The following is a 27,119-nucleotide window of genomic DNA, read 5'->3' as shown; positions in this document are numbered from 1 at the left end:
ATTTTTTTTCTTTTTTTCTTTAAAATGATTATAATTATTATTATTATAAATTTATAGGATTTTCATTATAATTTGCATTATAATTAATAAAAGCATATATATATTATGTAAGAAGAAAAAAATTAAAAATAATAAAAAAAGAAAAAAAAAAATGTAATCAAAGTGTTAAGTATCAAATCATATTTTATTATTTTTTATTCATTTAAATGTCATGGTGGTTTCTATTAATGTTCGATTAATACAAAATTATATATACACAAATATTTCCCATGGTTTCTACCAATAAATATATTCTAAGTACAACTTTCTAAGTACAATGTAAAAAATAAATTTACATTTAAATATCGATAATATAAAAAACAATATCCACAAATTCGTTAAAAAACAATTGTAATGTAAATCAGTCCATATAAAACAATATTTAAAAAATGCCTAATAATATATTAAAATGACTGTATAATATGAGAGAAAAAATTATATATTTGAAGACAAAACATGAATTTCTTTAAATTCTGATAAAATCATTTTCATGTAATATGAAAAATAACATTTGTCTATGTATACAATAATTTTTTTTATGGTTGTTCCTTGATACTGCCATCTGTCATACCAAAATATGCTTTATTTGCCATTTTAATAAAAAGACCAGTCTCTACTACTCCAGGCATCAATAAAATTTCTTCATTGATTTTATTCCAATCGCTCAAATCTTGTGGAAAATGCCAATCCAAAATAAAATTACCATTGTCGGTTATTATAGGTCCCTGCAAAAAAAAAAAAAAAAAAAAAAAAATAATACACATGGAAAAAGTATTTTTTATATTAACATAGATAGACAAATTATATAACATTAATATTTACAGCTTTAGCAACAGCCATTCTTATCTTTACGTCGCCACCATAATTATCTTCAATTCTATGTTGAATAGGAACATATGCCATAGGTACTACTTCGATAGGTATACCTTGCTTATATTGTTGTCCAAGTTTTTCCGAATGTTTTCTAAAATTTATATCACATAAAATAATCAATAGAGAAATAGGATATATAGTCTTATTCTATTATAATTAATAATAATATTATAACTTACGTATAATCAGCTATAATAATAAATTCTTTGGCACATGAAGCGACAATTTTTTCTTGAAGCAAACATCCCCCACCACCTTTGATGATATTCATTTCAGCATCAACTTCATCTGCACCATCAATGGCACAATCTAACTATGAAGTATTATATAATAAATTATAAATTGTCGAACGAACAATCTATATCGAATGTTATAAAAATATTTATACCTTTGGAAAAGATTCTAAATCGCCTAATGTTAAATGATTATTCAATATCAGTTGTCGAGCTTGATACGATGTAGGAATACAAACAACATTAAGTTTTTCTTCCTTTACACGTTCGGCTATAAAAAGAAAAAAAAAAGAAAAATTACACTTCTGTTAAAAATATAAACTCTAAATCGTATATATGATATTAAACATCTAATCATGGTCAACAATATATAATACAGATATGATTATATTATCCAAAGAATATATAAGGAAAAATTTTATTGTATGTTAAAATGATCAAAGGTTAAGATTAGGGTAAGTAAGGTAAAAGTTTTATACAGTACACACATAATTTATAATAATTATTTTATTATGATTTTAATATAATTTTATCAACATTTTATAAAACAATTAGTATTTGTAGAGTATAATAATGATTTTAAAAAAATATATTATTTCATGAAATTGAAAGAACTGAAAATATGTATATATATATATATACATATATATATGTATATATACATATGTCAAGAAAGATTATATACGGAGTATAATACCTGAAAAAATATTATTAATAATTCTTACCAAGTCTGTGTACAGCATGAATAATAGTAGATCCACTACCAATTCCAATTACGGTATTATCCTACAAATTAAATTCAATAATTATAATCAACACAGATATCATTATGTTTTACTAACCTCTAAAAAATTTTTTTTTGATATATCATTTTACGACAAAATAAAATAATATATATATAAATTACCTTGACATATTCGTCGATAGCTTTATAAGCAGCAATTTTTTTTGCCGTTTCGAGTGGTCCCATTTTTTTAAATATCCTTATATTATTAGATAAATATTTTCCACCGGTAAATGCACACGACACAACTTTCGCGCGTACTAATGTTTTTAAAATCATTGTTCACTATCGATATTTGTTTTGATATTGCCAACATCATTGTTATGGTTTACCAACATAACGGATGTTTTACAACTTGTACTGAATGAAGTTTCCTATAAAAGAGACAAATTTTATTATGCAGAATTTAAACATACCTTTTTATTCGTATATGAAACTAAATATCATATATACATATATATATATATATATACAATTTACGAATGAAGTTGCTAAATGTTTAATATATCGATTAATTCATTCGATATCAAAGAATCTTCGATTCTTGGATATATCGTTAAATTGCTTTTATAGTTTTTCTTGACATTAAAAATGACACGCGTAAAATATTTAATCACTTACGTTTTAATATGAATAACTTACGAAGACATTTGATAGAAATTAATATGATATTTATTTCTAAGATATTCCAACTAGTATATTACATTTCGTCGATCGAATGTAAGAAAATAAAGATGGACGAAAAGAATTTGATAATTTGTTGAAATTGACACGTACCACTTTAAATCGATAACGATCATTTTGATAAAAATTCATCTATTTCTTTGATTATAAAGGAAGATTTTTTTTTTTTTTTTTAATAGAAATATATTGACAAATATTTTAATACTATGTTATCACACTTATACATATATATATATATACACATATACATATGTATCATAAGTATACTTAATTTTTGCTTATAAATAATTAAATACGTATGTATATATGTATGTATATTTTATGTTACATATGTAATACATAGAGAGATGCAAGAATAGAAAATGCGCACGCGTTTGCGAATAATGGAAACTTGTAACGGGTGGCTCCCCTGAGTGATCCAAAGAAAGAGTGGTATAATGTTGAATTCGTTTCTAACGAGATTTATTAAGGAATGTGATATCACTTCAATTATATATGAATTAATTTGGTAAGAAATATTTTTAACTAATTAATTAATTGTCAAATTGACATCTCGATAAAAAAAATCTAAAAGTATTCGAATTATTAAACGAATGATAAAATACATATTAATGGTCAAAGTCTGTTCGTTAAATCCTTAACCGGTTGAGTGAGAATATTTGTTTGATTCGATCGATTTGATATATACGTTTATATAGCTGAACACAATGGAAGCTTTAATACCAGTAATAAATAAATTACAAGATGTATTTAATACTGTTGGTGCAGATGCTATTCAGCTTCCACAAATAGTTGTCTTGGGAACTCAGGTTAGTCAATATTTTAAATATAAGCATGTAACACATGATAATTGCTTCAAATTGTAACATTTATTTACTTTTCATTCTTTCTTCCTTTGTTCTCATTGTCATGAGAAAAAATTCGAATATTTATATATACGATGATACGATGATATCATTGTAATGCAAAATTATTATTTACAATGATTAAATAATAAGAAAAAGAATTGTAAAAATTGTTGTTAACAAATTGTTAAAATGTTAAAAGTTTTAATGTTAAAAATGTCGGAGAATTTTTTTATTCAATTTTTTATTCTTTTTTTTTCTTTTTTTTTTTCTTTTTTTTTTTGCCTTCTTCTTCTTTTAATCAAAATATTCGTAGCATAGAATTTCTCTTTGTCGATTGTATTGAATTAATTCAATACAAATGTATTATTTCCAATTTGTTTTTAGAGTTCTGGCAAGTCATCTGTAATAGAAAATATAGTAGGCCGTTCGTTCCTTCCTAGAGGAACAGGTATAGTAACTCGTCGACCATTGATACTTCAACTTATATATACACCAAAGGAAGATAAAGAACATCGTAGTGCAGAAAATGGAACAATGGATTTGGAAGAGTGGGGTACATTCCTACATAAAAAAAATAAGATCTTTAGAAATTTTGATGATATACGTAGTGAAATTGAAGCAGAGACAGATCGTACAGCTGGATCTAATAAAGGAATTTGTCCTGAACCAATTAATCTTAAAATCTTTTCAACTTCAGTCGTTAATTTGACGCTTATAGATTTGCCTGGTATTACAAAAGTGCCAGTAGGAGATCAACCTGAAGATATTGAAAATCAAATTCGTCAACTTGTATTGGAATACATATGTAATCCTAATTCCATCATTTTAGCAGTTGTCACTGCTAATACAGATATGGCCACAAGTGAAAGTTTGAAACTTAGTAAAGATGTAGATCCGGATGGCAGGCGTACTCTTGCTGTTGTTACAAAATTAGATCTTATGGATGCAGGTATATTTATTTTAATAAAATGTTATTCTATATATTAAAGGATCATTCAAACTTTTATTTCATTTCTTTAATTTCTATAATAATAGGAACAGACGCGATAGATATATTGTGCGGTAGAGTAATTCCTGTTAAATTAGGAATCATTGGTGTAGTTAATCGTTCGCAACAGGACATAATAAGTAATAAAAGTATTCAAGATGCATTGAAGGACGAAGCTATATTTTTACAACGCAAATATCCAACATTAGCAAATAGAAATGGTACACCTTATTTAGCTAAAATGTTGAATCGATTATTAATGCATCATATACGTGATTGTTTGCCAGAATTGAAGGTAATAATGTCATTTAAATTATATATATTAATGCTATTCATATAAAATTGCTAATAATTGTTAATTTAATTTGTTGCTTTTAAATTAGACAAGAGTTAACGTTATGGTATCACAATTTCAAACATTACTCTCTTCTTATGGTGAAGATGTCGGGGATAAAAGTCAAACTTTATTGCAAATTATTACAAAATTTGCAAGCAGTTATTGTTCTACCATCGAGGGAACTGCTAGAAATATTGAAACTACCGAGTTATGTGGCGGTGCACGGATATGTTATATATTTCATGAAACATTTGGCAAAACCCTTGACTCTATCCATCCACTTGCTGGTCTAACTAAGTTCGATATTTTAACTGCCATACGAAATGCAACCGGCCCAAGACCAGCACTTTTTGTACCCGAGGTGTCCTTTGAATTATTAGTTAAAAGACAAATAAGAAGGCTGGAAGAACCCTCTTTACGATGTGTAGAACTTGTACATGAAGAAATGCAAAGCATTGTACAACATTGTGGTACCGAAGTACAACAAGAAATGTTACGATTCCCTAAATTACATGAAAGAATTGTTGACGTTGTTACACATTTACTACGAAGACGTCTCCCTACTACTAATCAGATGGTATAATTTTCATTCTTTAATTTTTTCTTTTCTTTTCTTTTTTTTTCTTTTCTTCTTCTTCTATCCAGAATATTATTTGTATATATTTCTCTTTGAATTTATTTTTATAAAGGTAGAAAATTTGGTTGCTATAGAATTAGCATATATTAATACTAAACATCCAGATTTTCATAAGGATGCAGCATTTGTGTCTTCGTTATTAAAAAATGCAGATATAGATAATATTAAACATAATAGAAAATTACCTTCTATTAGCAACAACTCTACATCTGGTGTTGCGATACCTACAGAAACTGTAAGTAAAATTTAAATAAATCATGATTTTATGTAACTAGTTTTATATTGTTCTAATAATATGTCTAATCATACGTTTGATTGTTTAATTAATTAATTTTGAAATATGAAATTTTAATAACAAAACATATACTTAATTATGCATCTTTTTCTTTGTCATTCCATTTTTTTTTTGTTTTTTTTTTGTTTTAATCCACCCCCGTACTAATCATCCACCATGTCTATAACAGAATGCAAAATTGACCAACAGTCAAGATGAGTTGACATCTTTTTCTGAGCAGAATAAAAAGATGCATGCGCAACAAAATCATTGGTTACTGAGTAATATATTACCGCAAGAAAGAACAGAATCTATTACTTCTGCTGAAGGATCTCCGAGTAGAAATTCAGGAAATATTTCTCCTCAGCCTAATGTGATGCTCGAAATACAAAGATCATCGCCACAACAAAAGCCGGTTAATTTACTTCCTGAAGTGCCAATGCAAATTCAACGTAAATTAAGTGAACGGGAGCAACGAGACTGTGATGTTATCGGTAATTATAAAAAGTCTTTTGATATATATATATATATTTATTTATTTAATTCGATATTTTAAAATGTATTTTTATATTTTTTAGAGCGACTTATCAAATCATACTTTTATATTGTACGTAAGTCTATACAAGACAGCGTACCCAAAGCAGTAATGCATTTCCTAGTCAACTATGTAAAGGATAATTTACAAAGTGAACTTGTAACTCATTTATATAAATCCGATCAGGCTGAAGCCTTGTTGAATGAAAGTGAACATATTGCTATTAGACGAAAAGAAGCAAGTGACATGTTAAAGGTATATTCATTAATCATATGTCTAATACTAATGTTGTATCACTATAATGACAATCTCGATTTGATAATTTATTTTAATTAATTATATTACATTTTTCTATTTTCTTTATAGGCATTGACTCAAGCGGGTCATATTATCAGCGAAATTCGTGAAACGCACATGTGGTAATAATTCAATTAATAAAAACCACAATAGCATCAGATTATAGATTAAAATAGGTATTATTATTGTGTTTGGATAGATAAGTCAATGAATGCAATTATGTATATGCTGAAACACTGTACAAAATTTTTATTCTTCATGCAAACGAAACTTTTAGAACAATGAAGTAATAATTTTTGTCATCCCAGGCAATTACACTAAGTTTTAATGTATGATAAGGATAAATCATGCACTACTTTGTTGTATATACATCTGGGATTGTTTAAATACCATAAAATGGAAATATTGCATTTAATATTATCAATGTTATGAGATTTCAAGCATGTACTAACAAACGAAAGTTATGCGTTTTTCCATTTTTTTTTAGTAATTTAGTACAGTATTACCACACAATGATTGCACAACAACAATTGAATATTAAATCGCCGGAAATACATGAGGCTATACATGGTATAAAATTTGAAATTTTTCTTTTAGAACAGTTTTTCTTTTTTAAGATGATTGTAAATGAATGATAATTTCTCCATTTATTTATTTATCTTTAACTGTATATTTTTTTTTCTCTCTTTTTTTTTTTTCTTTTCTTTTCTTTTCTTTTCTTCTTTTCTTCCTTTAAATTACACCTTTTTATTTCTTTACATATTTTATCATTATTTATGAGACATATAATATGAACAATCGGATAAAGATAAAATAGGGAAAATATTAAGAAACTTCACAAAATTAACAATTGTCTTATAGATAATATCTAGATTTTAAGATTGAATATGATATGTAAAAAAAAAAAAAAAAAAAGAAAAAGAAAAATCATACAAGAATTAGTTCTATATTAATTTATAGAAATGCAACCAAAGAAATTATAACATTGAATGAGGCATTGCTGTGTTTTGATAGACTCTATGTTAGGTGCTTCCAAAAATCTTTCAACTAAGTCTATATGATCTAATAATTGATTTAATGCTTCTTTATAGTAACCTTGATACATTTTAGAAATTGCATTTACTCTCCTTTCGATAGATCTGCAAAGTTGCTTATTTAATTTCCCATAGTCTAATTTTTCATTACATTGCGAACAATGTTTAATTTTATGCATGTTGTTTTTTATCTCGTTAAATGAATAACCAGTTTTGAAACATGTTTTGCATTTATAATTAAGGGTATCTTGCAATGGGAATTGCCAATTATATTTGCAAGCATCGCATTCGCAAACAAAATTATATTTTTTCCATAAATACTCGCGCCTTGCCAACTTTTCTTCATTAAGAAATTGTGGACCGTAACAATCAAGTATCTCATTACCTTTGCCAATGCAACGTATTGCTCTTACAACAACTTTTCCTATAAAAGGATATATTTCTTAATTGTTTGTCAGTACAGTGCATATATTTAATTTTAATTAAATATGAAATTAAATATAATATAATATAATATGTATATATATATATATATATATATATATATATATATATTTATATATATATATACCACTTACCAGATGGATAAGAATGTCGAACTATATTAGGATAACAGCTATGATTTGTAAGACTGACTGTGGTGTAAATAGCACATCCTACATTTCTTGGTTCCCAAACGTGCGTTATTCCATTGTATATGTTTTCAATAATTTCATAAGCATTACAATTAATAGCTTGCAAATGTTGCAACGTAGCCGTCGCTAAAGTAATGAATTTTTCATTATCCAATGAATCAATTCCAATTTCATCCAAGGAAAAAATTAAACACTTGGCTATAAACACTGCTTCTATACTACGAATAGCATTTACATTAGGATCTACATTCGTACAATGTGTTTCTAATTGTAAAACAGTTGTGTAATCTAATGGATCATATATTTTATTTGTATTTGATATAACAGTGTGTTTTTCTTTCGACTGATGTTGCTTAAAAAATTCTGTATTAAGACTGGATGGTTTGTGCTTTGTTTCCGTATCATTATGTTTTTTCTCGTTTGGATATAAAACTGCAATCAAGGTAGTTCTATAAGCCAACAAAAGATGGGATAATTTATTTTTTCCTTGATTAAATCCTTCTTCTAAGAAAAGATTTAATATCATGCATTCATATTTATGATACATCTCCCATGACTCTTTGCGACAAGTTTCTGTGCAATAAGAAACCTAAAAAGAAAGTATATTTCCGGAATATGGATGCAGCGCTGACTTCATAATGATGATATAAAGAGGGGTAAAAAAAAAAAGTTAATTATTAAACTATTTATCACTCTTGTGCACACACAAGATCATGCATAATACTAACTGTTTGACACATACGGCAAGGAATTCTAACATTGTCTTCCAATTTAAGGGAACTGTAACAATGCAAGCAATTCCTATCAAGTGCCTCTTTATCTATGCTGGAGGAGAAGGGCTGATCGACGATTAGAATACTTCCTGCGCAAATATCTCTGGTTGCTACAAGATGCCTGCCTCTGTTATTGTCAAATCGAAATGCTACCGCATCGGAACAACTTTTCAAACTGCTGTTTAACTTTCCATGCACAGTAGGTGTTGATACGACATTTTTTACTGTTGTTATTTCGGCAGAAGAACAATGCATAGCACTGCTATTTCCACGTGTTTTCTTTTTTCGTCGAATAGTTATTTCCAGCTTTCTAGAGCACTCATGTTTAAGATGAAAACATTCCTTTTTATATACTAAGTAAATATTTTTATTTTCTGCATCCTTATCATAAAAGCTCAAAGGAAGTGCTAACATGCATTCGCAATCTTTAAGACACCTTAACCAAGCTCCCAATTTATACCAATGCTTTGCGCGCTCTAAAAGAGCATTCATAAATATTAAACTACATGCACTGGCTGCAAACAGTGCTTCAGTAAGAATATTACATGCTTTACTTTCCTCATCCATTTTATTTTTCCCTTCTTTCATTATATCAAGTGATTTCTGATAAAGCAATGCCGCTTGCTGATCATTCTTACCCTTATATGACTTAATTATTTTTGTATTCAATACACATGGTAATTCGATTATAACACGAATCATCCCTTGTCTATCTCCCTTTAATGAAAATTCTTTAAAACGGCTTATAAATGGTTCCATCGTTACAGTATCATATGCTTGCCGATAAAAATCGATAAATATACTGCCACTATAATAAATTTATTGATGAATTAATAAATACAATGTATGTATTATATTAAATAATCAAAAAATAGATTCAGTTGTATGTGAAATTTATCTTTGTTTTGTATATTTAATATGTTATATATATATAATATATTAAATTATATATATATATATATCCATGTTATATGGTATTTGATATAAAATGTTATCAAATGGTATATATATGTGTGTGTGTGTGTGTGTGAATGTGTATGTATATACATATTATATTTATATAAAGTCTTAATTTATAATGATATTACTTAATTTATGTGTTTAATATTTTGTTTAGAAATTTTTTTCCTTCTCGAATTTAAAACAAACAGATAAACTATCAATTTTGTATAATATAATATGATTTACTTTTTATCAAGATTGATAATAATATTTATACATACATACATACATATATATATATACATATATATATATATATATACATATATATATATATATATATAATTTACATAATTTGTATGAAAATGTAAATACATGATATTATGAGAAAATAACATTAATTAAGCTTTAGACGTTATTAATTGCTATAATTGATAAGATAGAGAAAGAGAGAAAGAGATAAAGGTTTTAAAATAAAAAAGAATTATTTTTTCACTTACTGATTTGCCATAGTCATTTTTAGATATTATTTGTTAGTGATCCCTCAATTTGTATCACGACGATTGTCGTACTTGTATATTCTCTCGAAGGCGGTTTACTAATGTGACGATTTCTAAAATTAGATACCGAAGTTGCTGTTAAAATATCTGCCTCGTATAAAGCGTCCGGTGAATGCTAAACATAATGTACAACATCAAAGAACTTTTTATAATTGTAATTCATTTCTTTTTTTTTTCTCTCTCTTTTTCTCTCTCTCTTTCTCTCTCTCTCTCTCTCTCTCTGTCTCTCTCTCTTTTTCTCTCAATGTATATGAATTAAAAATTATTGTCAATATGAAATAATAAGAGATTAATAATTAAATAAGAAATACTTGAAAATTTGTTATAAAAAAAAAAAAAAAAGAAAAAAGAAAGAAAATATTTACGAGTTCTTTTTTATTACGTTCATATATATATATATGCGATTTTAATTGCATATTTTCAAAGAATAATCAATTACTTAAAAGTTCTATAAATGTACTGGTAACAAATGAGACATTATATAAAGCGTGTTTAGATTATCTGCATTTCGTGAATACAAACAAGTATAAATGAATGATTTTTAAGAACGATGTTAATCGATTATGATTTTTTTTTTCTTTTTCTTTTTTTTTTTTTTTCTTACGACAAAACAAAGAAATATACGAATTAATGAGAAAATCTTTTTTTGATCATCTTTCTTTTAAATCATCATCATCATCATCATCATCATCATTTTACTCAAAGACAATTGCTTTTGATAAATACAGCTTTAAATATAATTCTATAAGATATTGACTTTTGAAAATGGTAACAATTGCCGCGTTTGATAATTTAAAAATATTAGCGCGGGAAAATATTATGGATCATAAAAAAAAAAAAAGAAAAAAAAAGAAAAGAAAGAAAAGAAAGAAAAAAATTTTGGAAAAAAGAGATTTTAACATAAGTCCCTATTCAATGTTTATCCTACAATTTATTTTTTGAAGTATTACCAAACTGTTTTCGTGAAACACGAATGATAAAAGATGATTATAAAAAGAGACAGACGGTAAAGTAGATCACGAAATGATGGTAAAGAAGATTTGAATACAAATTTTAGGTTACTCTCGTCAAATCTATAGTATAATACTTCATGTCTACGTTCTAAATATACGATACATAAAATCGATTTATTTTAGCCTAATTCCTAAAATTATAACATATCCATGAATTAGTCAATTATTACGATAATATTTAATATCAAAACGTTTTTGTAAAGATTTTAAATAGGATATCGTAGATTTTTATATAAAGTTTGAAATTTTATTGAAAAGGAAAAAGAGAAAGAAAGAAAGAAAGAAAGAAAGAAAAGATATTATTTTCCCGCCCGCCTACGCGCTTAAAAATTATCCTCTTCGATGTCTTCTTACAATACAAGTGACGTCTCTGGTTATACACGTGCGCAGAAGTTAATTCATGGATTAAACACGATAATATCTTGTACAATAGTCTTAAAGTAGATTATTGTTCATTATTTCTATTGAATGTGTTATGTGGAGGATATTAAGAAAGCATTATGGTAAAGTAACAAAATGATAAATGTATAAAAGAAATTATTTGTAGGATATTAATTCAATGATATAATATACGATTTGATATAACGTGTATGATCTTTTTCCTTTTTTTTTTTTTTTTTTCTTTTTTTTCTTTTTTTTCTTTTTTCAGGAACAAGAAGAGATGTTAACGTATCAGGTAATTAATACCATTGAACGTAAGACTTGTGAAAATGATGATATTGAGAATTCTGACGAAAGTGATAGACCATCGGGTGAGAGATGGGCTCCCGTTGGGGCTAATGACGGGGACAATGACTTTGGTGATGAATATAAATACGTTGATAGTATAGGAAAGTGAGTGGATGATTTGAACGAGACATTTTTCTTTTTTCCTTTTTTTTTCTTTTCTTTTTTTTTTTTTTTTTTTTTTTTTTTTCACCCTTAAATCTCACTAACGTCCTCCTTTTTTTTTCTCTATCTTACAAATGATATCCTTTTTTATTTGATACTTTTAGCCTTTCAAACGACATGGAAAGATTAAAGATTTTAGAAGAGGAACAAGAGATGCTCAATTCGTCTCTCATAGCATTGACTACACATTTTGCACAAGTAGGTACAATTGGTTTCTTTTTTTTTTTTTTCTTTTTTTTTTTTTGTTTAATCTAAATAATAATACGATTATGTTTCTGATAAATATATAATTTTCTTTCAGGTACAATTTCGTCTACGACAAATTGTAGATGCACCGACTAACGAAAAGGAGACATTGCTCAAGGAATTGGAAGAGTTTGCTTTTAGAGGTATACCCGATGTACCAAATAATTTATTATTTGAAAGCAGATCTATTACACCTATTTCTCCAACGTCTTGTAAAGATAATGTAAGTTACAAATTGAAATTATTTTTCTTAAAATTTTAATAACGTTTTCTATTATATATATCGCTTTTTTATTTATTTCTTTATTTATATTATGGTTTCGCTTTTTTTTTTTTTTTAATTATCTATTTACTTTCCATTATTTTTATTTATTTGCTCTTTTTTATGTTACACCATATGAGACATATAATAAATCTTTTTTATAAATCTACAATGAGCTGCTTTTATTATTTTTTATCCTTCTATTTTTTTTTCTCCCCTATATACTAATTTTAATCATATATCTTAAAATGCACTTGAAAAATTTGTACAGAAAATGCACATGTATATTATGTATATTACCGAAACAGTTAGTATTTGTTTAATTTCTTTTAAAGGTAATTATGATTATTACTTTTACTTTTATTATATTTTTATTATTTATTAATGCGTATAGATACAATTTAAAAAATTTCTAAACATATCTTAATTTAGCAGATTGGAAGCATGGTTAATGACATAGATATGGAATCTAAAATGGCATTACAGAGAACTAAACAAAGGGAATTAATTAGTCAGTTAAAATCACAATTGGAAGATTTAGAAAAGTATGCTTACGAAATGGGTGATGCAGATTTACCGCAAAGCGTTGTCCTAGAACGTCAAAGTATAATAATCAGTAAGTTATAGTATATATATAGAATGATTTAAATTATTTTACAATTTTATAATAATATATATATATATATATATATTTTTTTTTTTAGATCACTTGAAAGAAAAATTAAATTTCAATATAGACGATTTATGTAAGTTACCAGTAGATGATTTAAGGTGGCAAGTTGATTATGCCATAAGTCAAGTGAGTTTATGTTTCCTTTTCTTTTTTTATTTATGTGATTTCTTTATTTCTTTTTTCCTCCAAATGTTTGGAAAGAATTTTCATTTATATTTCAGATCATAATTTAACGTAATATACTTTGCATTACAGATAGTTAGCCCTTTGAAGATGAAAGAACAATTGGTGTCACAATTGAAAACACAAATTGCTGATTTAGAACGTTTTATAAATTATCTTCAAGGAGAAGTGAGTACGGAAACGTTGGCATGCACATGCGCTTGTCCGGTACATACAAATGGTTCTGGCTCATTTAATCATACTAAAAGATTTGGGAAAAGGGCAATAGATAACGAAAGTAAAACTAAAACATTGAATACTGTTAAAAAGGTCGTAACACTCTTACATATGTTTATAATATCACAATTGGGATGTGGTAGCGAACGGGTACGAAGAAATTTGAATAAAAATTCAATATATAATTGGCGTGATTTAAGAACTAGATTAGATATTGCAGTTGAGCACGTTTTAAGTACTATAATAGAAAACGAACATCAGCTCGAGGATGATGACGTAGGTGGTGACGAATACACATCTGATTCGGATTCTGCATCAACTCATTGTAATGCAAAACTAACATCTGCCATAAGGAAGCATCTAGCAGCTTCCATTAGAGATTTGTTACAACATGGTTTAATGTCTGATCTACGTTCTAACAGTGTAGTGCCATTTATGGGATGTTTCCATCAAAGAAGTCCTTCCTCTGCTAATTTTATGCATGCTTGGGAACTTATTTTAAAATATTACGAAATAAAAAATGGCCATTATTATAATTCCAGTCCGGCGCAAAAATTATCGCAAAGCTTTAATTTAGATCTTGTTGGTAAAGCTACATCTGCCAAGCAGGTAAATTTTTTGTTTTGTTCAATCAATTAATAATTAACTAATACAAAAGAATTCTTTAATAATCATAATTGTATTTTAAATATAATTCATTTATTATTTTTAGAGTTTATTAATTACCATAGGGAATATTATTGCTTCGCATAGCCCTTATAAACGAAGTCGTGATTCACATTTTAAAGCATTTATATGTGCAGCTTTAAAGTAAGTAACATTTGTACTATCTCAATTCTTTAAACAAAATATAAAATTGACTTAATTATGGATATCGATTGTATATATTAATTTTTAATTTTAGTGCAAATAAGTTGGTGGTTTGGCTAAAGCTCATTTTACAATGCCAATATCTTTTAGAATGTCATTACACGTCATGGAGTTATGTAGTGAAAACAGGTATATCTAATTCTGTATATCTACTTTGTACATTATGATAATTTTCTCTTTTTTTTCTTCCTTTTTTTTTTTTTTTTTTTTCTTTTTTCTATTAGGATTTCAAGATGCATTTCATACTCTCGACAAACTTACAAGATATAATTTCGATCTGCCAGTTGATTTAGCTGTACGTCAATTTCAAAATATAAAGGACGCATTTTGATTGATGGAAAATAAAGTTACATCGATTACGATCCTTGTATAAAAATATTATAATTATTAATAAGAACAAAAGAAAAAAAAAAAGAAAAAAAAAAAAGAAAAAGAAACGTCATGTGACATTCCTCATATGATAAGTACAATTATAGGTGAAAGATAATATTAGTAGAGTGTATTAATTCAAATAAGTTATTGAAATTTTTTAATCTAAAAGTTATTCCAATCATAAGTATTATCGTGGATTAATTTTTAATCAGTATTTTTTTTTTCTTTTTTTTCTTTTTTTTTTTCCATTAGTTCCTATGTGCTCGTAAAAATTCATCATTTATGAAGTCTGCAATAAATATCGAATAATTTCTATCTTAAGATATCATTATAAGAGATAATATATATATATTATCAATATTTATCACATATTATTTAATACATTCCTTTTTTTTTTTCTTTTTTTTTTTTTCAATTTAATTAATTAAGTAATAATCTTTTCGAAAGAAAATTACATTTTATCATTATCAAAATATATGTTATCACAAATATATAATTAATCTGGAAATGGATGTATACAAGTGCCTGTATATATACAGAGCAATCATTATATACAGTGGCTTATTACAATACATATTTGCACGCAGTAAAGTCAAATATAATATGGACTGAATAATACAATTATTAACAGAAATTTATCTTTCCAAATACTTACATTATACGCAATCGATAATTTAATACATGCATTTAGAATATTGCATATATTATTTGCACAAAGTAAGAACAAACATAACAAATAAAAGAATAAGAATTTAAAAAAAAAAATAAATAAATAAATAAATAAATAAAAAAAAGACATTGCAAATAAACGATCAGTTATATATTCGTAGAAAATCAGAAAAGTAATTTTAATGATATATTTCATTTGTGTAATAATAAATAGTCATTTATGTTTAATAATGAATTTTAAACCAAATTAAAAACCAAAGAATTATATTTATTTCTTAAAAGTAACATTACAATTATATATGAACAAAATATTATCATTGTCAACCACATTTAGTCTTTAAGAAATTATAATCATTAAATTTTCGAAACTCTGCGAGATATTATTTTATGAGATATTATATTAAATAGATCGTTCAACTAGATTATGTACATATGTAGCCAATATTTTATCAATTTTTTATATAATATCAATATTATGCGATCTACGTATGACAAATTTTACGATTTATTTAAAAAATAACTTTACCATATATAGTTTATTATTTATATATTTGTCAAATAATTGTGTTTCCACGAAACTTATATCGTCTTGTATTCTAAATGAAATCTCTTTTATATAGAATTATCAATTAAGTTTAACATAATGCTCACATATGTACATGTTTATTTTGTTTTTTTTTTTTTAATTGCATACCTTCTTTATTAGTTTATATTACATATAACAAATAATTATTAATTAAAGATGAGGTCTGTCGTTATATCAACTTTTTAAAAAATGTACACAAATTGCATCAATCTTATATAATTTTATCTGTACATATGTGTAGTAATTTTTTGTTGAATATAAGAGAAAAAAAATTTTATCAATTATATCATAAACATCATATATTAATTAATTGATAAGAGCTTTTATCCAAAGGTCTAAATATCTATATAAATTAATTGAATAAATAAAATAAATATCTCTATCTGTAAACTATTAATTCAATATGAAATAAAAATTAATCTTACACCAATTTATGATAATAGATTTATTTCCCAATCTGTTATTGTTCATTATTAGGCTACGAATTAAAATCGAAAACAACAAATATGAAAGTGGTTGTTTATTTTTTTTTTTTTTTTTTTTTTTTTTTTTTGTAAAAGTACATCAGTAAAAGTTTGTAGCAGATTTTTTTTCAACATGTTTGTAATATAATATCATTGTTGACTCCGCGATATACATTGACGATGAAAATATTTCATGGATTAAAAAATAAAAGAATTAAAATTAATATATACTTATAGCTCTATACAGTATGATAAATATTATAATTATAGCAACAAATGTATCTTTATGATATATATCCTGAATAAATATGTTTAATCTAAATTAAGAAGAAAAAAGAAAGAAAAAAAAAAGAAGAAGTAATGATACTTGTTTAAAAAAAAAAAAAGAGAAAAAAGAAAAGAAATGTTATTGTGTATTGTCGTGGAGTCTCAATGCTTTTACAGATTAAGTAATAGAGTTTGTTGTACATAAAATTCAGAATAGAGTCTACATTGTCAATAACAAATTTGAACTCAACGAATTATACAATACCAGAAGTTTTTTGGTCAGAGACAATACGCTTACAAATGTGTATTATCTTTTTTTTGTTTTTTTTTTTTTTTTTTTTTTTTATATCGTATTACATAGATTTTTTTCTACTTATGCAGGATACAAGTACATGGATGTTATAAGAGCACAGAATCGGTGTCTTCCCCCTTTTTCATGTACAAAAATGTATATAAAAAGGTATATGGAAGAGCTTTAGTTCCATTATTATTATTATCTTGCATCTTATTACTTTACTTATTGTTACATGCGATGATACATGATGTACTTGTTAGAACATACACATATTACACATTCTTAATACTCAACAAATATTAAGGTATATGCGAATCAATACATCTTGTGTATAAACATCTATCGTAAATACATTATTGTGTTATAGTAGAAAATAATTTAGATGTGTGACCTAAAGATCTGATGTATTTATATTTATATACGTAAAATATATTAATATAAATTGTTTGAAAATTATTATAAAATATGTATAAAATGCACAAAGAAATCTCTCTAAAAATATTCATTAATTGATGGATTCTTGTTGGAATGTCAGTGTAATAATAGCACTTTGTTCAATTTAAATAAAATATTATTTAAAAATATTATCAGAAGAAAACAGTATTTAAGGAAAAAAGAAAAAAGAAAAAAAAAAAAAGGAAATATATCTAGTAGTGATTACCACTATATTTAATATTTAATATTATAAAAAAAAAAAAAAAAAAGAAAAGAATGTATAAAATTTTACTTATCTGTCGTAAAAAAAAAAAAAAGATATAATATGAAAGAAGTAGTCAGTAATTATTATTAACAAATTAATTATAATACGTTTTTAGTTGACATTTTGGAAGTCTATAAAAAACATGTATAACAAATAAGTGTACATGTGTCATTAAACAAGTAATACGTTAATTAAATAATATTATATGATTTAAACATTCATTATATTGTTTTACAGTACCGTAATATAATTTACTTTCAAAATTTTACATATAACAGTATACTCACTTACATACATGTTCTCTTTGGTTCAACATTCCTCATAGTAATTTTCCTTGACATAATTCTTATAGCACACATTAAGTTATATTTTTGTTATAGCAACGATCTAATATATTTAACAAGAAAAAAATTTGAGTATAGATCAAAGCATTGGGAGCTAATTTAATATTATCACAAAGGACAAAACCATAAAATGCACAATCAAGTTTTATATTGCGAATTTTCTGGATCTCTATATTTTACTAACAGGTCTTAAAAATAATTTTTTTTTTTTTTTTTTTTTTACTTTGGTCATATATCTTTTTGTTCAGTCTTAAGTTTATTTAGTTCAGAGTATAAATTAATAGATCTTGCGTTATATCTCTGTTTTATCTGTTCTGTATATAATTATATTATTAAAATAATCTTTTTAAATAAATGAAAATGGAATGTATGAGCATTCCTTTGAATTAATGTACATGCATACATATACTCATGTAACTTGCAAGTAAACAAAAAAAATGCATTTAATGTTCATGCATATATGTATACGCACAAATTCAATTTGAGTATTTATGAAACTATATATATATATATATGAAATTATATATATATGAATCATGAAGCATTACTTTTTGCACAATATTGGATTATGATTGACATACTGTTCTGGAATGTTTGCATAAATATATATATAAATCTGCATAGCAAAACATATAAAGATATAGAAAATGTAAATATATTAGGGCATTTTCCTTTTACAATCATCCTAAAACATTTGTATAATATTTATGGTTATTTACGTGTATTCGCTAAATAATAGCCGCTCATATTTATGATATCACACCACTGATTATAAATATGAATAGTTAGGACAATAGAATGTTACATGTGAAATTAAAAAAAGATTTCCTATTGCAATAGTGATTTAATGGAGCTGATCAATCCCACAAGAATCTTTTCAGTCCTTGCAATTATTAATATTTTAGAATTTTAAACAATATTTCAAGCATGTATGTTTAATTCAAATACAGCATTTTTTTTTCTTTTTCTTTTTTTTTTTTTTCATTATGTAAAGATATAGAATTATTTCTATACGTCTACGCCATTAGGATATTAAATTACTTTTTATCCAGAAAACAATAAACGTATGAATTAGTTTTTGCATGTACTCAAAAGCATTCTGCTAATGATATTCTCAGATCAACATAGTTATTACTAATATATGTAATAGCCACATTTTTTTTTTCTTTTCTTTTTATAAATATTCTTAGCGATATGCCATTAACGTGACATAACAAATATAACAAAGAAGGCCTTTGTATGTAACATTTACATTTTAATAATTACTTACCTTTAATGTGGAGTAAGTAATATATTAATTATTACATATACACACATATATATATATATGTATATATACATATGCATATGTATACATATACATATATATATATATATATAATTAATCATGCGCTACTCGATTTTTATTCAGACATGAATGCGCAAAGCCACACTATCCTTTTTATTTTCTGCTTCTATTTCGTGTTTTATTGTATCGAGTCGTTCATAAATTGCTCTAAATGTAGGCCTGTCGGATGGTCTTCTATTCCAACAAAGTTTCATTAATTCGTATATTGATAAAGGTGTATTATCAGGACATTGAAGAACATTGCCTTCTTTGATGTACTTAACAACTTCTTCATGAGTCATTCCATAATATGGTTGAAGCGCAAAACTAAAAATTTCCCACAAGCATACAGCAAAAGCCCATACATCAGATTCAACAGTGTATTTGTTATAAAGTATGCTCTCAAGTGGCATCCATCTAACTGGAATAGCATCCTGTTCGTCGCCTTTATAATAATCTTGAAGATATATTTTTTGTGATAATCCAAAATCCGCAATTTTCACGATCATTTGATCGTTTATTAAACAATTTCTAGTTGCAAGGTCACGATGTACAAATTTTCTGTCCGATAAATATACCATTCCAGATGCTACTTGCAAAGCAATATTAATTAAATCCATATGCGATAATTGAGAGTCTGTGAATGTACCATCTCTCTCTAAGCTTCGAATAATGTAATTCCCGGGCGAACATGAGCGTAGGAATTCATTTAAATCACCACGTCCCATATATTCAAATAGGAGACACATTGGACGTCCTAATGCACACACACCCAACAATTTAACAATATTTGGATGATTAAATTCTGCAAGCAAACATGCTTCTCTTTCAAAATCTACGAGCAAATCATCTGATGCTTCCTCCTTTAACATTTTTACCGCAACGTTTGTGAATTCTTCACCTGGCACAAGACCAGGTGCTTTTGCCTGAAATACTCGACCAAAGGCACCCTGACCTAAATCTCGTACATAAATAATATTATTTCGTGGAAATTCAAGTTTCTCCAATTTTGGATTAAGCTTTGCACTTGTTTTATGGTATGCTTCATTGCTTGGCAATTTGTCCAAATCAATGTTAACATCCTGCAAATATATTATATAGAAAATATGGCCATTTTTTTTTTTTTTATTTTATTTTACCACTGTATATAAATATATATAAATATATATACCTGACTTTCAGTTGGATTATATCCTTGATGTCTTTTATGAAGTCTTCGCCTTAAAAGTATAAAAAGTACAGTCCCAGCAATGATTATAAATCCCAATGAAGATAGTGCTAATATAAATGATGGAGTGATAATTGTATATATTGTCAAATCTTTTGGATCAATTTCAATTATTGTATCTGTGGTATTATCTGTACAATTAAAATATTAATTAAATAATGATACTTTTTTTTACGTTTATAATGATAAAATTATAATCAAATAAATTTGCTTTTTTTACATAAACATTTTACCACATATAGGAATATCACAATGTTGCCAGCGTGTCTCAGGATCCATAGTGAAACACCATGGCATAGATTCAATCCCATCTACATTTCTACAATAATTTTCATCCTTTTGAATTTGTGGAAAAATATTTGGTGGTTTATCATGATTATGTGGAACTTGAGCACTCCATGGTTGACAATCTAATCCACCTTTTGTTTTATTCAATATTCCCATGTAATATCTACCATTACCTTTGATACAGTCATCTAAAATATATATTTCAAATAAATATTTTCAATATCAGAGTTACATATATATATATATATATATATATATATATTTGATGATAAGACTCACTTACAAGTGACAAGTTCTTCTTTTATATCAGTTAAATGGGCCTCAGAGCAAGTGACTTTCCCTTTGACTATTCTTGGTAAACTTTGACAGTCTGGTAAACTAAAATGGCCACGTGACCTGATATAAATACCTTTTTGCTTTTGGTCCTCAATTATTATCCATTTATTGAAACAAAAATGATGTACTGCTACACAATCCTCATAACACAATGGCAGTCCTTTTGATTCGTGGCACCGTGGAAAGGCATATAAGCATAGCATTTGCTATAACATAAAAAACCATGCTTATATCTTTTCATCGAAGAATAAAAAATTAATTTGTTATTTAACAAATATATAATCGGATGAAATACAAAAGTACAAAATTTATATAGTTGTATAATTGTTATAAAAAAAAGATATACTTACTTCAGCCGCTGAACGACATGGTTCTACAAGAGTTTCTATTATTTCTTCCCATAAATCAGTTGTTATTTGTTCGTTCAACTCTCCACCAGGATTATCAAATGAACTATTAAACCATACTTTTCCAATCCCTGTGAGATATTTTTTGCATATTTTACCATTATAAAGGGCACAATTACTTTGTGGTACTAGCTCTATAAAAGATAATAATAATCTTACAATATGATGCTCAATATAAAATAATAATAATAATAATAATAACAATATACATTGAATGATTATATATTTAAAAAAAGATACATACTACTTTGTACAATAGTAATGTGCAAAACAATTGCCGTGAAGGAAATAATCCAAAGCACCATTATTTAAATACAATAATACAATGTTACACGCGAAGAAGAAAGATTACATGTTTAAGAAATAATTCTTTTACACGATGATTTTTTCTTTATCGAATTCACTTAATTCACCTCGTGTCGCGTAGCACATTTCTAAATTAACGTTGAGATTAAACATTTTCTTTTTCTTCTTTTTTTTTTTTTCTTTTCTTTTCCTTTTTTCTCCTTTTCTTTCCCAAAATATTTTTATTTACATATTTATTGCGAGCACAAAAGAACACTATTCGAAAAAATAATAACAATAAAAATACTTTTATTCATGAGATATACCGTCATCAATGGAATTTGACTTGTGACGTTAAATCAACACGAGGTACACATTTATTTTCTAAAACTGACCAATATATATACATATGTATATATATATTATATATATATATATATATATAAATATGTAAGTATATAATAAGTATATCAATTTAATTATATTTGTAACTTTAAATGAATATCATTCATTTCTATTGGTACGTGATAATAATAAACATTTGATTTTGTATTTTTTTTTTTTCGAACAGAATCTAATTAGCTGCTAGTTGCTACCCTTCCACTGACTTCAATCTGTTCAATGATCCGTTACTAGCAGTTACTAGTAGTCCATAGTGGTACTATAGTCTTTATTATACTTAAGCTTAGTTTGCAACGTATATGTATGTTAAATTAATAAGAAAACAATTTCAAGAGAAATGAAACAATTTATATATTTACGATATTAATAAAATAAAATATTCTCATATTCAATTAATTTTTATTTATTATACAATTATTATAATTAATATTATTATAATTTATATATAAAGTTATGCTTGTATGAACCTGTGTATGTGTATGGTGTATGTGTATGTGCATGTGTATGGTGTATATGTATGTGTATGTGTGTACAGTTTTATAATTTCACACACAGTTATAAAATTCAATTATTTCATTTTAACTCGTGTAGAATTTTTTTTTATAAAATATTATAACTTTCAATTTATAGATAAATGAATATTACGATATGTGAATAACTTTAAATTATATTTTTTTTTAATTAATAAATAAATGAATTTTTATTGGATAGTTATAATCGACTTATCCAATAGGCCGTATGCTTTAATAAATATATATATATATATATATATATATATATATATATATATATATCAGTTAACTTATGATTCACATGTTCTGTTTTTTATTATTCTATTAATTAATTGAACAAAAATATTTTATTGCTTCAGTAATATTATTATCAATATAATTTTCTTTTTTTTATTTCTTTTTTTTTTTGGTAACTCTGTAACTTAAAATAAAGAAACTTCTTTTTCCTTTTATTTCATAATAAATTTATCATAGCATAGATCAAATATAAAGTTGAATAGAATTTAATAATAATTATTGTTCAATTATATAAATTTGTAACCTTACTTTGATATAAATAAATAAACCAAATATACCAGCTGTGAATAATACAACAAATTCATTCAATTGTTCAATAGAAAAGGGAAAAATAGAATATTGATATAAGATATCAATTTGAAAAATTTGCTCCTTGATATTTTTTTTTTTTTCTTTTTTTTTCTTTCATTCACTTACAAAGAACTCTTATCAGAGATAGAAATAGAACTATTGTTGATTGACTTTTGCAATGTAAAAATATTTCTTCTAAATGGATTGGTAATTTTTGAACAACTTGATTTGTTCATAGGAGTATCATAGATTTTATTTTTAGAATATCGACCAGTGATGTATTTATTATTAGTTAAGGATGGTGTCGCAGTAATTACTTTACTGTCAGTTCTATGCATTTTCACAAACATAAGTTGTTTGTTTAAACTTTCAAAATGTTTCTTTAGATTGTAATACTCATGAGCAATTCGTTTTTCATTTCTTACAGCATTAATATAGCGATCTTTTAAAATTTCATATTTATCATTCTAAAATATTTGAATGATATGTAAAAAAAAAAAAAAATAAAAAAAAAAGAAAGAAAAAAAAAAGGAAAAAGAAAAAGAAATGAATAGCATTATTATTTGTCAAATGGAATAATACAAAAAATAAAACTTACCAGTTGATAAAAGCATTGCAATATTACGTTTATTTGTTCTGATTGGAATATTGTTATAGACTTTACTGATGTTAAAATATCATTCAATGGTGCAAAAAATCTTGATACTTCTGGCGTTAGAGGTTTTGTAAGTGACACGGTCACAATTTTTGTAGACTTACATTCAGGGCATTCATCTTTAATTATAAAAAAAAAAAAAAAAAAAAAAAAAATTCATATTTCTTAAATATTTCTAAGAGTTATAATTTTATAAGATAAAGTATTATAAGTTTACCTTCTCTTATGCAGTTATAACAAAAAATGTGTCCACATTGAGTCAATCTAAAGTTAAGATCTTTATCACTCTGCGTGCAATAACATTTATTACAAATATATTGATCCATTATTATTTTTAATTCTAATAATTTTTATTATGAGCAAAATGTGACAAGAATTGGCAGAAGAAGGAACTACGAAAGTTGGTAAAAAAAAAGAAAAAAAAAACAAAAGTTAATCTTACAACAGACACATTTATTTTTATTTTTAATTTGTAATTTGTAATATTAAACATTCATATAGATTATGTTCTTTTATCGAATTTTAAATTCATTTATATTTTCGATATTCAACAAGGTATAATCATAAATTCGAGAATCGCAGTGAAAAGAAAATCGAAAGCAATCGAGAAATGAATCGAGATATTTTTAATAAACTGAAGTTGTTCACATTTAGATTAGTTCATATTTCGTTCGAAATATATTTTATAATATTTTTTTATAAATAATACTAAATGACATTATACGAGAAAAATTCAAAAAGTTTTGCTGAAAAGCATGTATTATTTACATCTATACTTGTAAGCGATATTTTCTTTCAATGATCATGTTATATTACATTAGCCGCTGTATAACCTATACACATGTTTTAATAAAATTACAATATGTTATATGTTGTAAATAAATTACTTAATAATAATTAAGTAATAATGTTACGTGCTTGTTAATATATTATTTATATTTTTATATTACAAAACTTTTTTCTTATATAAAAAAATCGTTGATTCTTGGTTGTTTATAATAGGCAGGAGCTAGTGCAGGTATATGTGTGGATACTGTTTTGTTTCCTTTAGATACCATTAAAACTAGATTACAAAGTCAATATGGATTTTTACAATCAGGTGGTTTTAAAGGACTTTATCGTGGTTTATATCCTGTATTGATTGGTTCTACGCCAACCGGTAAATAATTAACATCCTTAGAAATTATAAATTTTATATCAAAATAATGTCCAATTAATGTCTATTACAGCTGCATTATTTTTTGTTACTTATGAAAATATAAAAGTATATACTAAACCTTTGGTATCTAAAAGGTATCATTCTTTAATACATATGGGGGCAGCATCCCTATCGGAAATGGTATTTATTTTTTCATCATTATATTTTTATCATTTATAGAATTAAATAAATATTTGCTAATTGTTAGAAATTGATATTTTTAAACAAAGGTAGCATGTATAGTACGCGTACCTGTAGAAGTTATGAAACAAAGGAAACAGGCTTTGTTATTAGATAAGGGCAATTTCAGTATAAAACTTTTATACCGTGGTTATTGGAGTACCGTATTAAGAGATATGCCATTTAGTTTAATACAATTTCCATTATGGGAATATTTAAAAAATATTTGGTCTCTTTACGTCAAAAGAGATATATATCCTATTGAAAGTGCAATATGTGGATCATTGGGAGGTACGAATATTTCAAAATTATTTATAATGTCATAAACAAATATAAATTGATAGTAATAAATTATAATTTTATAGGAGCTTTCTCAGCAGCTGTAACAACTCCATTGGATGTTGCAAAGACAAGAATAATGTTAGCTAATAAAATGATACAAAGTTCCGAATTGAAATTATCTACAACATTACGTTCAATATATATCGAGAAAGGCATAAATGGGTAAAAAATTAACTTTTTCAAATGAAATATATATTTTTAATTAATCGGCAAATTATTAAAATATATTACAGCCTTTTCGCAGGTGTCGGTTATAGAGTAATGTGGATTAGCATAGGTGGTTTTATATTTTTTGGAGTATACGAAGAGGCAAAATTATTAACATTAAATGCGTTAGCATTTATGACTAAAGAGAAAAAGGAACGTATAATTATTTCCAGCTAATATGGTTAGTATAAAAAAAAAAAAAAAAAAAAAAAAAAAAAAGAAAAAAAAAAGAAAGAAAAAAGAAAAAAAATATTATACTACACAAATTCCATTTAAGAGATCAAGATTTATGACTTTCTTTGGGATAATGTAATAAATTAACATGAATCATTTAAAATGGGAAAGATAAGTTAATAAAAAAAAAAAAAAAAAAAAAAAAAAAAAAATGTCATTGAACGAAAGTTTTAATCTGTAAATTAATCTATTTGTATTTATTATTTCGTATCTTTCTCGTTTCTTATCTTAAAAGTGATTGAAGATTATCATCATTCGTAAAAAAAAAAAAAAAAAAAAAGTTTGCAATTAAATATGAAATTAAAGTAATTGTTTTCAATTGATAAAAGAGATCAATAACGCGGTAAAGATAAAAAAGTTTTTTCAAAAAAAATTTATATATAATATAAATTATATGTAGATATAT

General features: G+C 25.4%; 7 protein-coding genes across 11 annotated transcripts in view; 3 read left to right on the top strand and 4 right to left on the bottom strand.

Annotated features, from left to right (window-relative positions):
• Positions 1–243: 243 nt before the first annotated feature.
• Positions 244–2,828, bottom strand: Rpi (Ribose-5-phosphate isomerase). Of its 2 annotated transcripts, none has more exons than XM_085664694.1 (7): positions 2,707–2,828; positions 2,053–2,303; positions 1,871–1,931; positions 1,301–1,416; positions 1,092–1,225; positions 862–1,003; positions 244–764 (listed from the first exon to the last, which is right to left on the bottom strand). In XM_085664694.1, the coding sequence occupies exons 2-7, from the start codon at positions 2,206–2,208 to the stop codon at positions 576–578; spliced, it is 798 nt and encodes a 265-aa protein (XP_085520820.1). In that variant the 5' UTR covers positions 2,209–2,303; positions 2,707–2,828; the 3' UTR covers positions 244–575. The 2 variants fall into 2 exon arrangements, with proteins under 2 accessions (XP_085520820.1, XP_085520819.1); XM_085664693.1 differs by having other exon boundaries at positions 2,551–2,709.
• On the top strand, positions 2,545–7,432 carry Drp1 (dynamin related protein 1). 3 transcript variants are annotated; one of them, XM_035880237.2, is made up of 9 exons: positions 2,545–2,649; positions 2,957–3,422; positions 3,846–4,410; positions 4,497–4,744; positions 4,833–5,363; positions 5,476–5,658; positions 5,888–6,191; positions 6,276–6,487; positions 6,599–7,432. In XM_035880237.2, the coding sequence occupies exons 2-9, from the start codon at positions 3,321–3,323 to the stop codon at positions 6,653–6,655; spliced, it is 2,202 nt and encodes a 733-aa protein (XP_035736130.1). In that variant the 5' UTR covers positions 2,545–2,649; positions 2,957–3,320; the 3' UTR covers positions 6,656–7,432. The 3 variants fall into 3 exon arrangements, with proteins under 3 accessions (XP_035736130.1, XP_035736303.1, XP_035736214.1); XM_035880321.2 differs by lacking the exon at positions 2,545–2,649 and having other exon boundaries at positions 2,921–3,121; positions 3,312–3,422; XM_035880410.2 differs by lacking the exon at positions 2,545–2,649 and having other exon boundaries at positions 2,920–3,422; positions 5,939–6,191.
• On the bottom strand, positions 7,432–10,630 carry LOC118447930 (protein-lysine N-methyltransferase SMYD4). Its single transcript, XM_035880518.2, has 4 exons — positions 10,414–10,630; positions 8,927–9,779; positions 8,142–8,787; positions 7,432–7,987 (listed from the first exon to the last, which is right to left on the bottom strand). The coding sequence occupies exons 1-4, from the start codon at positions 10,428–10,430 to the stop codon at positions 7,479–7,481; spliced, it is 2,025 nt and encodes a 674-aa protein (XP_035736411.2). The 5' UTR covers positions 10,431–10,630; the 3' UTR covers positions 7,432–7,478.
• Positions 10,631–11,595: 965 nt separating this feature from the next.
• On the top strand, positions 11,596–15,452 carry LOC118451058 (RUN domain-containing protein 1). Of its 2 annotated transcripts, none has more exons than XM_035887189.2 (10): positions 11,596–11,989; positions 12,136–12,320; positions 12,482–12,575; positions 12,679–12,846; positions 13,318–13,501; positions 13,590–13,684; positions 13,814–14,566; positions 14,670–14,767; positions 14,862–14,956; positions 15,052–15,452. In XM_035887189.2, the coding sequence occupies exons 1-10, from the start codon at positions 11,987–11,989 to the stop codon at positions 15,156–15,158; spliced, it is 1,782 nt and encodes a 593-aa protein (XP_035743082.1). In that variant the 5' UTR covers positions 11,596–11,986; the 3' UTR covers positions 15,159–15,452. The 2 variants fall into 2 exon arrangements, with proteins under 2 accessions (XP_035743082.1, XP_035743091.1); XM_035887198.2 differs by having other exon boundaries at positions 13,321–13,501; positions 15,052–15,451.
• A 2,780-nt stretch (positions 15,453–18,232) lies between these two features.
• On the bottom strand, positions 18,233–22,727 carry Nrk (Neurospecific receptor kinase). Its single transcript, XM_035861416.2, has 6 exons — positions 22,355–22,727; positions 22,054–22,244; positions 21,651–21,909; positions 21,313–21,555; positions 21,023–21,210; positions 18,233–20,933 (listed from the first exon to the last, which is right to left on the bottom strand). Exons 1-6 carry the CDS (start codon positions 22,413–22,415, stop codon positions 19,932–19,934), a joined length of 1,944 nt encoding a protein of 647 aa, XP_035717309.1. The 5' UTR covers positions 22,416–22,727; the 3' UTR covers positions 18,233–19,931.
• Positions 22,728–24,019: 1,292 nt separating this feature from the next.
• Positions 24,020–24,878, bottom strand: LOC118439635 (uncharacterized). Its single transcript, XM_085655352.1, has 3 exons — positions 24,770–24,878; positions 24,496–24,677; positions 24,020–24,364 (listed from the first exon to the last, which is right to left on the bottom strand). Exons 1-3 carry the CDS (start codon positions 24,876–24,878, stop codon positions 24,020–24,022), a joined length of 636 nt encoding a protein of 211 aa, XP_085511478.1.
• A 313-nt stretch (positions 24,879–25,191) lies between these two features.
• The window catches only part of LOC118439628 (mitochondrial S-adenosylmethionine carrier protein-like), an 8,773-nt gene continuing 6,845 nt past the window's right edge, over positions 25,192–27,119 (top strand). Inside the window, exons 1-6 of the mRNA XM_035861429.2 lie at positions 25,192–25,330; positions 25,555–25,711; positions 25,782–25,891; positions 25,981–26,221; positions 26,296–26,434; positions 26,506–26,660. Of these exons, the coding sequence (XP_035717322.1) occupies positions 25,265–25,330; positions 25,555–25,711; positions 25,782–25,891; positions 25,981–26,221; positions 26,296–26,434; positions 26,506–26,656 (864 nt within the window). The 5' untranslated portion in view covers positions 25,192–25,264 and the 3' untranslated portion in view covers positions 26,657–26,660. The remainder of the gene's footprint in view (positions 25,331–25,554; positions 25,712–25,781; positions 25,892–25,980; positions 26,222–26,295; positions 26,435–26,505; positions 26,661–27,119) is intronic.

The sequence above is a fragment of the Vespa mandarinia genome, chromosome 2 (assembly GCF_050613455.1).
Source record: "Vespa mandarinia isolate Hongniang chromosome 2, ASM5061345v1, whole genome shotgun sequence".
In the NCBI taxonomy this organism is placed as follows: domain Eukaryota; kingdom Metazoa; phylum Arthropoda; class Insecta; order Hymenoptera; family Vespidae; genus Vespa; species Vespa mandarinia.
This window is presented reverse-complemented; position numbering and strand designations above follow the sequence as displayed.